General features: G+C 46.8%; 2 protein-coding genes and 1 non-coding gene across 3 annotated transcripts; 2 read left to right on the top strand and 1 right to left on the bottom strand.

The window, feature by feature from the left end:
* Positions 1–4,797: 4,797 nt before the first annotated feature.
* Positions 4,798–7,867, top strand: LOC117837809 (elongation factor 1-alpha). The gene is made up of 3 exons (XM_034717584.2): positions 4,798–4,953; positions 5,995–6,476; positions 6,700–7,867. The coding sequence occupies exons 2-3, from the start codon at positions 6,015–6,017 to the stop codon at positions 7,579–7,581; spliced, it is 1,344 nt and encodes a 447-aa protein (XP_034573475.1). The 5' UTR covers positions 4,798–4,953; positions 5,995–6,014; the 3' UTR covers positions 7,582–7,867.
* TRNAT-UGU (transfer RNA threonine (anticodon UGU)) lies at positions 5,431–5,503 on the top strand. Its single transcript has one exon. It is a non-coding gene; the product is annotated as a tRNA-Thr (tRNA).
* Positions 7,868–8,382: 515 nt separating the features above from the next.
* On the bottom strand, positions 8,383–11,756 carry LOC117837810 (protein disulfide isomerase-like 5-1). The gene is made up of 4 exons (XM_034717585.2): positions 11,250–11,756; positions 10,722–10,780; positions 10,451–10,626; positions 8,383–8,738 (listed from the first exon to the last, which is right to left on the bottom strand). Exons 1-4 carry the CDS (start codon positions 11,481–11,483, stop codon positions 8,656–8,658), a joined length of 552 nt encoding a protein of 183 aa, XP_034573476.1. The 5' UTR covers positions 11,484–11,756; the 3' UTR covers positions 8,383–8,655.
* Between the last annotated feature and the right edge of the window lie 1,805 nt (positions 11,757–13,561).

The raw sequence follows: 13,561 nt of genomic DNA, 5'->3' as shown, positions 1-13,561 counted from the left end.
GTTTTTCCTTTGCATTCAGCACAGTTGCTTATTATTTTCAGGCTTGTTTAGGGATTCGGAAGGTTTTGTGAACTGTTCAGCCGAATGCTTTTCTGGATTATCTGCAATTTGTGCGATTATAGTGAAGCATTTTTGCTGAGTGGTTCAGCATGTCGTGGTGGAACTGGCAGGGTCATGTTCTGTTATGAATAAATCAAATCCAAGGCTGGCAGAAAAGATTGCCGTGGATGGTTAATCTATTCGTGGGATGATAGGTTAGTTTTCTAGTTTCACCAAAGCCAACACCACATCTTGGATTTGAGCAGTAGCTTGGCGAGAATACATGATTTATTGGGATTGAAGCACCTCACTGTAATGGAATGAAATGGAGACAGCCAAAACCTGCTTTATATCGTTCTGGGGCAAAATCTTCTGCACATCTCACTGTATATTATCATTTAACTGCACAACACCAATATAACGGAAGTGGCTTGTAGGGGATCAAAGGAAGGCATGGAGGGGATTTTTTTTTAAAAAAAAGTAGCGCGTAAGAGAACTGATTTTTTTTCCGATGGCATATGCCTCAACCAGCTTGAACTTCACCTGCTTTTTCAGCTTTTTTTTCATGCACAGGATAGAAGGAAGACCTGCTGATTATATTCAAAAGAACTGATTATATTCAAAAGAAGATAGACTCCAAATCAGCCAATATAACCAATAGGAATATACATGTCGACACGTTATCGTCACCTCTTGTGCAGTGGCACCCGACGGTGTGTAGCACCAAGCCGATCGCTACCATGCAGGATTGATCGTCACGGACCGCTGCAAGCCATGTGGTTGCGATGCCATCGTTGCCGCTTGCGCTGTCTGTCAATGCTGTTTTGCACTAGACTAACCCCCACCATGCGGGGCTACCCGCCGTGGACTGGTGCAAGAAGCGAACCCGACGTGCGAGTGGTTGCTGATTGCCGCCAATAAGATGTGATGAAGGGGAACTTCCGTAGATGCGCCTCCAAGGAGAGCGCAATCGCATGAATACCAATGCTGTCCATCCATTATGGACATGATTTTCATAGAAGATAGCACCATCAAAGCTGCAGCATGCCGTCCTCACACAAAGAGTTGCACACGTTGCAGTCGACCGTTTGTGGAGCACCGTAGGCATCTCGGCAAACACTAGGCTCCGTCGCGTGCACCCCAGCTACAGGCAACAACTCCGCATGCTGCGGGTGTCCCGCACCACGCTCACAATACAAGGTGCAACCGCCGTACCAAGGTAGGCATCCTACGCCATTCAGCCACCACCGGCTCCGTTGCCCCTATTAACGTCCCCACCCCTGGCGTCGCCAATCCCACCACCATATGATGCTGCTGACGTGCACCATTGGCGACACCACCACGACGCTGCCAAGCGGGCCATCGCGTGGGCCCGAGCCACCCCAACTTTACCCGTGCACAACTGCCTCCACTCCCACTGCCGCCTGGGCATCTCCGTGTGCCTGCGCCGCAAAATCCACCTCGCCACACGACGTTTCTGCCACCGGAACCCAACTTCACCCATTCGGCACCAGTCTTACGTGCCACCACCTCACCTTTGTGCAGCGCTAGCAGCACCCATGCCCACGGGCATCCCAGCTACCACGCACGGACAATGGCTGCCCACCACCACACGTGACCTACAACCACCAATCGCAGTGATGTCGCTTGGCCTGAGCGGCATTGCCGCCCAATCGCCCATCCCAAACCGCATGCCTTCTTGCCCTCACGTGGACCATCTGTCAAGCGTGCCAGCACCACTGACCTGCGCTCAATTGATGTCGAGGGTGGACGCACGACCTCCAGATCCGGCCCCACACAACCCAACATAGATCAATTCGCCTAGCCGATGCTATCCTCAAAATAGCCACATGGACTTCCTACGATGAACTCTGGCGGTGGCAAAACGTGTGGTAGAGGTAGGGGGTAGGGTTGTGGCGACCCATGTTACGTTCTAGAGAGAGCGACACGGGGCAACAATGTGAGTATTCCTCGATGACATGCATCTTGCCATTTCTGCTTCATTCATACAAAGTTGTCTGTGATAACATATCCCTCAAAATCCTTAGATAGCGTGCACTCACCGCAAACGATAGGAGAGAACACGTTGTCATGACGCTATTAGAAGCGCGTCACTGCTCGAAGTTGAAGCTGGAGAAGAAGAAGAAAAGGGTTAGGGCTTTCAGGTCAGGGATTGTCGAGTTGATCCGTGGCTGGTGGACTTAAAAGGAGGGCCTAGGGCGGTGGCGGCTCGATGGTGCTAGCAGGTTGTCCGGCGTCGAGGCCGGGCCACAAGATTGTTGCCCCTGGTCGGGATGCGAAGGACAACGTGTGGCCTATGCTGGTGGCAGGGGGTGGTGGACGCTAGATTTGTTCGGAAGGGTAGGGTGGAGGTTGCAGGGGTGGTTCGTGGGCGGCGAGGTCGCTGCCGACCACGATGGGTGGAAGCGACCCGCGTGAGCGTGGAGGATAGCTGTGGCGCTATTAGCTACGAGGGGGAGATGGCACGTGGGGTGGTGGCGGAGAAGGTGGACACTAGTGCAGATCGGAGATCCGGTGAAGAAGATGAGTGAAAGGAAAGAAAAGAAAAGAAACGGGGAAGAAGAAGATAAGGTGGAGGGTAGATATGGCAAGGAGTGTGGCAAGGCAGCATCGACGCTACCTGCTACCAGGGAGGAAGGAGGCAGGGTCGCACAGGGGCAATAAAGATGTTGGCAGAGGCACTATAGCTTTAGAATGGTAGTGGCACACGAGGTGAAGCGAGGTGCGGTAGTCAAGCGGCCAGCGGGGATGAGGTGGATGATAAAGATGACCATGGTCAACTTAGCAATATAGTTAGATGGCATATGTGGGAGGATATCAACAATCAGATTGTTGCGACCCGGATAATGTTGGTTTGGGATGAAACGAGGATCACCAGAAATGGACTGAGAATTTATTTGACTTTAAAGAAAGTAGACATGTACTTAAAGGATGTTTGGATACACCCTACTAAAATTTAGCACCTGTCACATCGGATATTTGGATGCTAATTAGTAATATCAAACATATGATGTTTGGATGCTAATTAGGAATATTAAATATAGGCTAATTATAAAACTAATTGCACAGATGGAGTCTAATTCGCGAGACGAATCTATTAAACCTAATTAGTCCATGATTTGCTAATGTGGTGTTACAGTAATCATTTGCTAATGACAGATTAATTAGGCTTAATAGATTCATCTCGCGAATTAGCACAGGATTTTGCAATTAGTTTTATAATTAATTCATATTTAATCTTTCTAATTAGCATCGAACATCCAATGTGATGCTGTTAAAGTTAGCAACAGAATCCATGCACCCCTGGCCTGGACGATAGGGCCTCGAGTATTGTAGACAACCCCGGCCTGGACGATAGGGCCTCGAGTTACTGTAGACAATTCGTAGACACTGACAGATGGGTCCAAGTCGGAACTGTTGCATCTTGAAAGGACGAGAACTGACGGGAACCCAAAACTCCTCCGTTTTCCTTTCTTTCCTTTGAATTTTTGTACCTTTTCACCTGCTCCTCAAATCAGATGCTCAGCCAGAACACCGTCCGAGCGACGACCAGCGGGCGGTGCGGCAGCCCGGCGACAGTCGAGGAGCCGCGCGGATGAACTTGGGCCTGTAGCCCATGCGAAGGCGTGGCCCCAGGTGAAGGCGAGGCGGCTCCGATGAACTCGGGCCCGCAGTCCAGGGGAGCGCGCAGAAGACTCGGCGAAGCCGAAGCGGCGCGTGAGTGACGAGGGCCTCCGCATACGTATTATTTTCCCCCCTCTTTTTTTTTTTGGCAAAATCTGTGTTCCTATTCTTTCATTTCGGAATTTCTTTTTCCAATTTTTGTCTCCAATATTTTTCTTTCATTTTTTGGATTTCAATTATAAAAATGTTGCTTTCCCAAATGTTCTCTAATTTTTATGCAATTTTTCCGTTGAAATTTTTGTTTGAGTTTTTATTTTCATTTTCAAAACTTTTACTTCTTTGCTATACAAATTTTTTATACAAACTTCTTACACATTATTTGCATAACCTTTTTATATAATTTTTAGGAAAAAGTCAATTTTACTTCCATCACCTATTTACTTTGTCCACTTAACCCACTAAGCAAAATTTAGACTTACTTTACTCCCACGAACTATTTCATTTGGTCCAATCTACCTCTAATAAGATTTTCCTCTTTTTTTCGTGCAAGTTGAGTTTTAATTTTAGATTTTGCTAGTTGGATTATAACACAATGCTCTATGTTAGGAAAATATATTAGCAATTTTTCATGATTATTTTTTGTATAGTTTTATATACCTAAGATTAATTTCGTATTAAATATACCTAATCTATGAAAATAACCATGAAAAAATTTAGTATAATTTTTTAACATAAGATATCATATTTTGTATCTGCTTACAAAATTTGAACTCAAATTCAGCCTGTACATGGAGAAATAAAAAAAATTAGAGGATAGATTGGACCAAATGAAATAATTTATAAAGTAAAGGGAATCTATATTTTATTCGGAGGTGGACAAAACTAATAGGTGAGCTTTTTCATAATTTTTATGAGCGGCGCGGCGAAGTGCGCGTATCTAGTAAGTATTTTAAGCAGCAGATGTAGAGAAAAAAAAACGCTCAATCAGTTTTTCTCCGTGAATAAAGAAATGCGGTAGACCAGTAGTGCCAATTTCGTGCGAGAAGGGAGCAACTTGAGCCCTACGAAATTTTACTAAAAATCTAACCGGCCTAGTGTCGCCAACAGACCGGATTCTTCGCATCGACGGTCACCAGAAGCGGATCGGTCCTCCAGGTGGAACCCTAGCTCCCGCCGCTGCCTATATAACGGAGCATTCTGCTGTCCAAACAACCCTCGCCCCCTTCTTCCCCTGCAGCCGCCGCCTCTCGTTCCCCTCTTCTCCTCGAGGTGAGTCTACTGTCTACATATCCATCATCCCGGTTAGCTTTTGCGATCGAGGATCCTGATCCTGTGCACATCCTTCCTGCTCAGGAGGTATAACGCTACCAGTTTTAGGTGCTTCTCTTTAGATGCATGGTATTTCCGTTGATTTGTTCCTGGGTCTTATTTCTCCGTGTCCCACTTTGATGTTTGCCCGTGTTCTACATGGGCTCGCTAGTAGTTATGCGAGTTCACTATCGCCTAGTCCTGCTATGTTGGCTACTTTGCTATTAAATTTCAGTTCTGCTATACTAGTGCGAGGGCCTGTCGTTACATCTTATTTAAAACAGTGAATCCATGGTGTTCCATCTTGCACACAGGACTCGAATTATTTGGCACAATTAATTCGATATTTGATAGATGTTCATGAGTCTCCACAATTGACCATTTTTTGTTTATCTATGCTGTTATAATATGTTGATGTACACTATATCTGTTGATAAAGCCCACTTAGCTCAGAGGTTAGAGCATCGCATTTGTAATGCGAGGGTCATCGGTTCAAATCCGATAGTCGGCTTTTTTTTCCCTATTCATGTTCCCTAAACAAGAATTTCTCTTCTTCTCTGAGGTAAATTGGGAATACAGGGTCTGTTATGTCATTAGACCTTACAATTTTGCTGGATACAAATCATAAAAGTATATACAAAATATTTGGAAGTTGATGAAATTACATTTTTGGTGATACTTTTAGTAGATTTTACTCTGTATCCTTTGGTTTGATTCAGTTAGTTTTGATGTATTCTGTAATGTAAATTGAATGCAATTTATTGTGTAAAATGAAATTCAATAAAACAAAAAGCATGTCCTGTTAACTGTTATCGAGGGCCTTGTTTAATTAGGGCATCAGTGTAGAGGTAGATGTAGTTAATGAACAGTAGTATCTCCTCTCTTGGATGGTGACCTCTGCTTGGTCTACTTGACTGGATATGTGGTCTGTTCACTGATTTATATTTTGATATTTTGAATCTTAAAACTGCATGTTAATATTTTTGAATCTTAAAACTGCAGGTTAAGCTCTACTTGTAGCCATGGGCAAGGAGAAGTCTCACATTAACATCGTGGTCATTGGCCATGTCGACTCTGGCAAATCGACCACCACTGGCCACCTGATCTACAAGCTTGGAGGTATTGACAAGCGTGTGATCGAGAGGTTCGAGAAGGAGGCCGCAGAAATGAACAAGAGGTCCTTCAAGTATGCGTGGGTGCTTGACAAGCTCAAGGCTGAGCGTGAGAGAGGTATCACCATCGACATTGCCCTGTGGAAATTCGAGACCACCAAGTACTACTGCACGGTCATTGATGCCCCCGGTCACCGTGACTTCATCAAGAACATGATTACCGGTACCTCCCAGGCTGACTGTGCTGTCCTCATCATTGACTCCACCACTGGTGGTTTTGAGGCTGGTATCTCCAAGGATGGCCAGACCCGTGAGCATGCTCTGCTTGCTTTCACTCTTGGAGTGAAGCAGATGATCTGCTGCTGCAACAAGGTATGGCCTCACTGTTTTGCATGATGATAGTTTATTTTTTGTTTTTCGACACTATTGCCTGCTTTATTCCTGTTCCAGTGTGAGTAGCTTACTTGTAAAACAAGGTGAATGAGGGTGAGATACATGCTAGGAGCTTCTTGTTTACATGCTTTCATTTGTATCTATTGCTGTTGATGTTTGACACATCTCTTTTTGGCTAATTGTAATGCTTTGTTTTGTACAGATGGATGCCACCACACCCAAGTACTCGAAGGCCCGCTATGATGAGATTGTGAAGGAAGTCTCTTCGTACCTCAAGAAGGTTGGATACAACCCTGACAAGATTCACTTTGTTCCCATCTCTGGTTTCGAGGGCGACAACATGATTGAGAGGTCCACCAACCTGGACTGGTACAAGGGCCCAACACTGCTTGAGGCTCTTGACTTGATCAATGAGCCAAAGAGGCCTTCGGACAAGCCCCTGCGTCTCCCCCTTCAGGATGTGTACAAGATTGGTGGTATTGGAACTGTGCCTGTTGGTCGTGTAGAGACTGGTGTCATCAAGCCTGGTATGCTTGTCACCTTTGGTCCCAGCGGCCTGACCACTGAGGTGAAGTCTGTTGAGATGCACCATGAGGCGCTCCAGGAGGCCCTTCCCGGTGACAATGTTGGCTTCAACGTGAAGAACGTTGCTGTGAAGGATCTCAAGCGTGGGTACGTGGCCTCCAACTCCAAGGATGACCCTGCCAAGGAGGCTGCCAACTTCACCTCCCAGGTCATCATCATGAACCACCCTGGCCAGATCGGCAATGGCTACGCCCCAGTGCTGGACTGCCACACCTCACACATTGCTGTCAAGTTTGCCGAGCTTGTTACCAAGATTGACAGACGATCTGGCAAGGAGCTCGAGAAGGAGCCCAAGTTCCTGAAGAACGGTGATGCTGGTATGGTGAAGATGGTTCCCACCAAGCCCATGGTTGTGGAGACATTCTCTGAGTACCCTCCTCTTGGTCGCTTTGCTGTTCGTGACATGAGGCAGACGGTTGCTGTTGGTGTCATCAAGAGCGTGGAGAAGAAGGACCCCACCGGTGCCAAGGTTACCAAGGCTGCTGCCAAGAAGAAATGAGGGGGTTTGAGGGTGGTCATCTTCTGCTTTTCATCTATCTTAGTAGTGTTAGTGCTGTTAAGTTTTGTTAGGCCATTGTTCTTACATGGCCTTGCAGTTGCTCACAACTGTAATTTCGCCCTGTCCGGTGTCGCTTAAACGCTACTGTTATTTTGGTTGTGGTGGAACATGGGTATTTTTGCGGCTGATTCATATCACCTATTAGCTGTGTAGTTCCGGAATGTGACAATGCGAGTCCCTTCATTGCTAGTTTATACATGGGTCCAAGTTATGAGATGCTTTCTTACATGATATGTTTGCTTGCATTTGTGACGTGGAACCGCAAAGAGGTTGGTTAGGTGAATATTGATTTCTCTGGAACTCGAAATTGATTCTGTTTTATTCCGAATTCGATAACTGTTTATGAATTATGCCTTATCAATTTCGTCGCTACATAAGCTGCAATGAAGGCCTCTTTTTCAAAAAAAAAAAAAAAGCCATCAGTTGCCTGACGATCCTCGCAGTGGCCAGCCTTTGCGTAGGGTTTTGCGTCCACGTCTAGGCTTCTAGGGTGGTGCTGTTACCAAAATGGCCAAATGTCCTAGTTGTTCATGTCAATGTTCCTAGCTGTGTGTTGTGTGGGGATGCTGCAAAGACTCAATTTTTCCTTGGCGGCAAAATCCACATGTTACTAGAGGATAAGAAAACGCACGGTCGCCTGAGTGAAGATTGCGAACCAGAGATGCATGAACTCACCTGCCAACGTGATGCATAAATTTACAACCCATTCGGCCACCAGTGTAACTGCTGGCGAACGCGAAGTGATATAAGCAGCCCTTTGTGTCGTTGCATTTTAATCATTAGTGAAGTTTATCATTGTCTGGAGTACAACTTCCTTAGTTCCACAGCGATTCGGACTAGCAGGTCTTTTCGAAAAGGGAAACTCAAAACTCAAAAAGTACAGGTATATTCTTTTCCAGGAACTGCCCGTGTACTCTATCAAATACCAGGATACAGGACAAGGTTGCAAGATAAAGTAGTTCTACGCATACTGTTCCTTGTCTACGTCCATGTGCTTGCTGTAACACCCCTGGCCTAGTCAGCTTGAAGCTTCGCCTCACCCGCTTTCTCAGCTTCATTCAACACAAAGTTCTTCAGTGATTCCACATCCCTTGGTCCTGCAGTAGCATCGGTGAATCCAGTTTCATGTGAGACGTCAGCACAGAATACACTCAAAAGAAAAAGAGCAGAAAACCAAACAAAAATGAATATATTTGCATGAAAAAGCAACATAACAGGCAGAAAGACCCAAAGGTCAAGTAGAAACTAGAGTAGGGAAGAAACAAAATAATATGTAATATAGACAACTGACAGTTATGAAGCATGAAAGACTTATTGAGCTGTTTGGTTGGTGGCTAAATTTACCACGCCTAACTTTAGGCGCCAGCCACATCTGTGGCTCGACTAACTTTGTGGCAATGTTGTGCTCTTTTGTTAAAAGCCACGCCTAAGGTTAGCTATGGCAAATCAAAGGCAGTAGCTGTTTGGCTGACACAAAAAATGTGTGAAGAATATGTATTGTAGTTGATGTTTATTTTTCAGCTCTCCTCGGACTGCCAACGAGTAATGTTTGATATGTTTGATACACAAGCACAAAAACTTAGAGGCATGATTGGACCACGTTTGATATCCAACCACAGGAACAATATCTAAAGAAAACAAGTAGATAAAAGAAAATTGCTAACGTTTGAGAGCACCTTGGCGAGTGCAGTCATGGGGCAGACACGACTAAAAGCCCTGCATTTGAGCCAGAGGTCTCCCTGAGGAGAGTTGGGAGTGGCCTGTTCCGGCTACCAGCTGGGCACAAGCTGTGCCACGGCGAGGACTGCGCGGCTCCAGCGCGCGTGCGCCCAAGCTCTGTGGCCACTGAGTGTGCAGTCCGCCAGCCAATCAGAGGAGCTCTTGAAGCATGGCAACGGTGATTGAGAAAAGGATAAGGGAGACTGAGGTATGGAAATCTTCAGAGCTTGCGGCACGCAAAAAGTGCGGCCTTCTTTTTCCTTACCGCACTTGTGGCGAAAATCACTGCGGTGAAGGCTGCTAGTTTTGCCCTAAGAAAGCTTAGTGAACAACCAAACACCTACCTAAGGCTAAGAACTGTGGCACGCACAACTAACCTTAGGCATGGCAACATTAGGCTAGAACCAAATAGATAAAGGAAAAGGTATGCCTAATGTATTAGGTTAAGTATATGCTAGCAGATGAATGAATATAAGTGGTGATTGCTGGTCTGCTACTATAAGAAAACACACATTATCTTTTTTGAGTATTGAAGTGATGATGGTTGCATATAATAAGCCTCGATGATGGTAGAAACTAGCTACACAGGCAGCTTGCAAGCGACAACTTGAACAATAGAGTATCATATATAGCATGCACCAGCTCCAAAGAGTTTAGCAACATGAGGTGTAATCATTTTGATAGTAAATCAGCATGATCGAATTGATCAATAACACATCCTATTTACTGATTATGGAATATGAGATATTCTTATCATCATTCAGTCACGTGTTAACTTGTTATTGCCTGTGATAGTAAAAGTAAATTCATAGAAGAGATAAGTGAGTTTAGCCATAGGTGAGATGACCTACTGATCTAAAAGTCAATTCTTCACAGAAGTGGGCGCTTCATTAATATACAGATGGTTTAAAATGTAAAATTCAAAATTCAGTTTAACGTGACTGAGATTTTAGCCTTTGAAATCCGACTCCTACTCTGACCATAACCCATAGATGCTCATAAGGGCGGTGGATCAAAACTAGAAGACCCAAACATGGTTTAAGATGGATGTTTTGCAAAAAGCATGGTGAACCCATGAAGCAAAGTATACCTTTATATTTTGCTACTTCTTCGCCTTCATAAAACACCTTGAATGTTGGGTAGGAATGGATATCCACCTTGGAGCATACTGGTTTGCTGACACCACAGTCGACCTGCCCTATCTCAATTTCATCCTCACCTTCCATAACTTTTCCCAGGTCCTCCCAAAGTGTTCCAAGACTCTTACTGCAAATGGCATACCCTTAACAAATCAGTTTCCTGGAAAACAGAAAGTTATACATGATAAACCAACATCCATCCCAGCGTGAAGCATTCATTACCAGTGTTTACACCAGGGGACGCAAAATTGCACAAACCATACTGTGTCCTTTTCCTTTATCTAAACAAGAGAGAAATTTCACAGAATCAAACTCGATTGACCAAAACAAACATGTGGCATCAAAGCAACTTGAATCTGCATGCATACGGAACAGGACAGCAGCTCTGCAGTAGCACTTTCTGTTGATTAATTGTGCAGCTTGTAAGGCTGTAAGCGTGTAAGCTATGCCAATATCTATATGAAAGTACTCAGTATTAGCTAATAATAGATTTGAACTCTGCAATGCCTGTATCAGGCCAAGGTTATGGTCCATCCGTTTAATAACGTCGAGTGGAATTACGAACCCATCGAAGTGATTTGGCATAAAACTGCCAGAGTTCCATGACTAGGCATGCCGATCTGTCTAGCAAATCCTTGGTTTGATGAGCGCAGCACGGAGTGCAGCACAGGGGTGACAAGTCTTTAGAGCTATCCTCGACTCAACTGGGAGGTAAGGCGGAGAGAAGAGACCCAGAAGGGCAGGGGGTACCTTGTCGGAGAAGGTCTCCTCGGTGAGGGTGATAACCTCGGCGCGGGACCGCACGGTGAGGGCCACGAGTACGGTGAGCAGCACCACCAGGAGGTGGATCGGTAAGCGTCCGCGTCGGGGAGCGACTGGATCCATGGCTCGCACGGACGGCGACGACGGCGAGGAGAGAGGGGAACGAAGACGAAAGAGGTGGGCTCGCGGTGCGAAGGGTGAAGTCGATGACTTGGTATTCATTGGGCCGTCTTGGGCCGATAGATATGCTGCCTTAACGTTTGTGTGGACCTCTGTTGGGCCTCCGCCATGTGCAGCCCAGTTCTTATCAGTGCACGTCTTGGCACGAGTCGTTTTGATCCTACTACTTGCTTGGGGGGGTGTTGCGCTGCTGTGTCTCCTGTTGTCCACCACGATCAAATGAACCCCGTTTTTTTAAAAAAATAAACTGTTGCTGTTCCTTCACGAGGTCGGAGGTGCAGACAAGCGAGAGCCGAGAGGCATCTCTCCATGCTCTGCCAGTCTGCCAGTGCCAGGGACCGAACGAGCAGGGCCGCAGGGGCATATTCCCCTCGCGTCAGCCACAGCCCACAGCGAAACATCGGCTCTCGAATGCGACTTCTTTTTTTTTTCTTTCTCTCGAACAGAGCGCGGGGGGGGGGGGGGGGGGGGGGGGGGGGGGGGGGGGGGCGGGAAAAAGAAGAACATGGAAAGAAAAGCTGCGTCGGGCGTCGTTGTTGTTGACAGGCAGTCTGGGCGGCTGGCAGGCAACGCTCATTGCCTAGGGCCTCCCTACTACCCTACTGCTTCCACATTCTCGGTCCAACGTCCAATTGTGGATGGTCAATTGCTCCGTCGTCCACGTTGAACTGGAAACAGGTTTACCCTCCCCTGTTCTGCATAGCTTCAGCCTTCAGCTCTCAATCCTTTTCATCAGACTTCCAGTGCAGGAGAGGAGAGCATGTAGTAGTGAGAGAGGAGGACCATCCGGCAGCAGCAACAACACGCCCCCTCCTGCCCCACGCGGCGGGCGCAGCAAGTGACCACCGCCAAAATCCGCACTCGAGCTCAGAAGATCACGGGAGAATCAAGCCGTTAGGGGGCTTTAGCTACCCCTACCGGACCCAACACATGGCCATGTTCGATTCCACTCCCACCAACGCACTGCTTTCGCAGCCGCTCTTCCTTTTGTCAACCACCCAACGCACGGCCACGTTCCGCGCCGCCGGTTCGCCGGCCGGAGTCGGTTTATATTACCACAACGCGCTTTGCAGTGCATGCCATCTTCTGATCTTCCTTATCCCCGTCGATGATGACTCCATCTGATGATGCAGCATCATCTTATCTAATCCGTCTTTTTCCCGCGAAATCAGAGACGCCAGCCAACTCATGACTCGTCACCGGCCCCATGATGGGCACCGGCCTTGCGGCGTGTTATATATATCATGCAGGCCTCAGGGATTCTTGGATGGACGCGCTTGCTCTCGACCCCTCCACTTGTCCTGGACAGCTCACCTCCTGGTTCTAGAAGCAAAGATTATGTGCAGCGCGAATAAAGATATTCAGGCTGTTGTCATCCTTTTATTTCCCTTTCCTTTCGCCGTCGTGGATCACTGTCATCCGAATTCCAGCTTGGCATCATAATCCAGTAGGCGTTACTCGATGGGAAAATGACACCCATGACGTGTCTTTCTTGGAACTTCGCTCCAATACGAGTGGCGGATGGATGCTCTCATGCTCTTTTGATGCACGTGGCAATGATTAATGGTTCATAATTTTATTTCCCTCCTATACTTTTCTTTATTATCAAAAGCTCTACAATGCTCGCGCAAGGGAAAACATCATGTTTTTTTTTCATTTCCGAAAAAGTGACTGAAAACTAGAAAATCTCTATAGTGGAGTGTTGGATGCCAAGGCGAGGACAAGAGATGATTATCCCGGTGGAGCCAGATTGGCGTAGGGAGTGGCTACTCCATGAAACACAAGTTATTGTAGCATGGTCGTGTAGACCATTTCTTTGTTGAAGCCGAGGCACATCGCAGATGCAGCATTGTTGTCCCTCAACGAGGTTTGCGTCCTGAGAAGGATTCGGTATACGTATCACCCATCAGCAGTACTGCTGCTACTACAAAATAAAACACACAGAACCAGCCGATCCAATCCTCGCTGGCTCCTCAGCCCTGCCACGCCGTGCAAGGCAATGGATCACGCAGCCGTGCGGCACCCAACCGTGGCCAACCCGCCACGTGCCATGCGCGCAATGGGCCGGGATGCTGTTTCCTACCTAAAGTTAAAGCCGCTCACCGCCACAGTACTCCAGA

Source organism: Setaria viridis, chromosome 9, assembly GCF_005286985.2.
Source record: "Setaria viridis chromosome 9, Setaria_viridis_v4.0, whole genome shotgun sequence".
NCBI classification, from domain to species: domain Eukaryota; kingdom Viridiplantae; phylum Streptophyta; class Magnoliopsida; order Poales; family Poaceae; genus Setaria; species Setaria viridis.
Note: the sequence above shows the minus strand (reverse complement) of the source record. Positions and strands in the feature narration are given on the sequence as shown.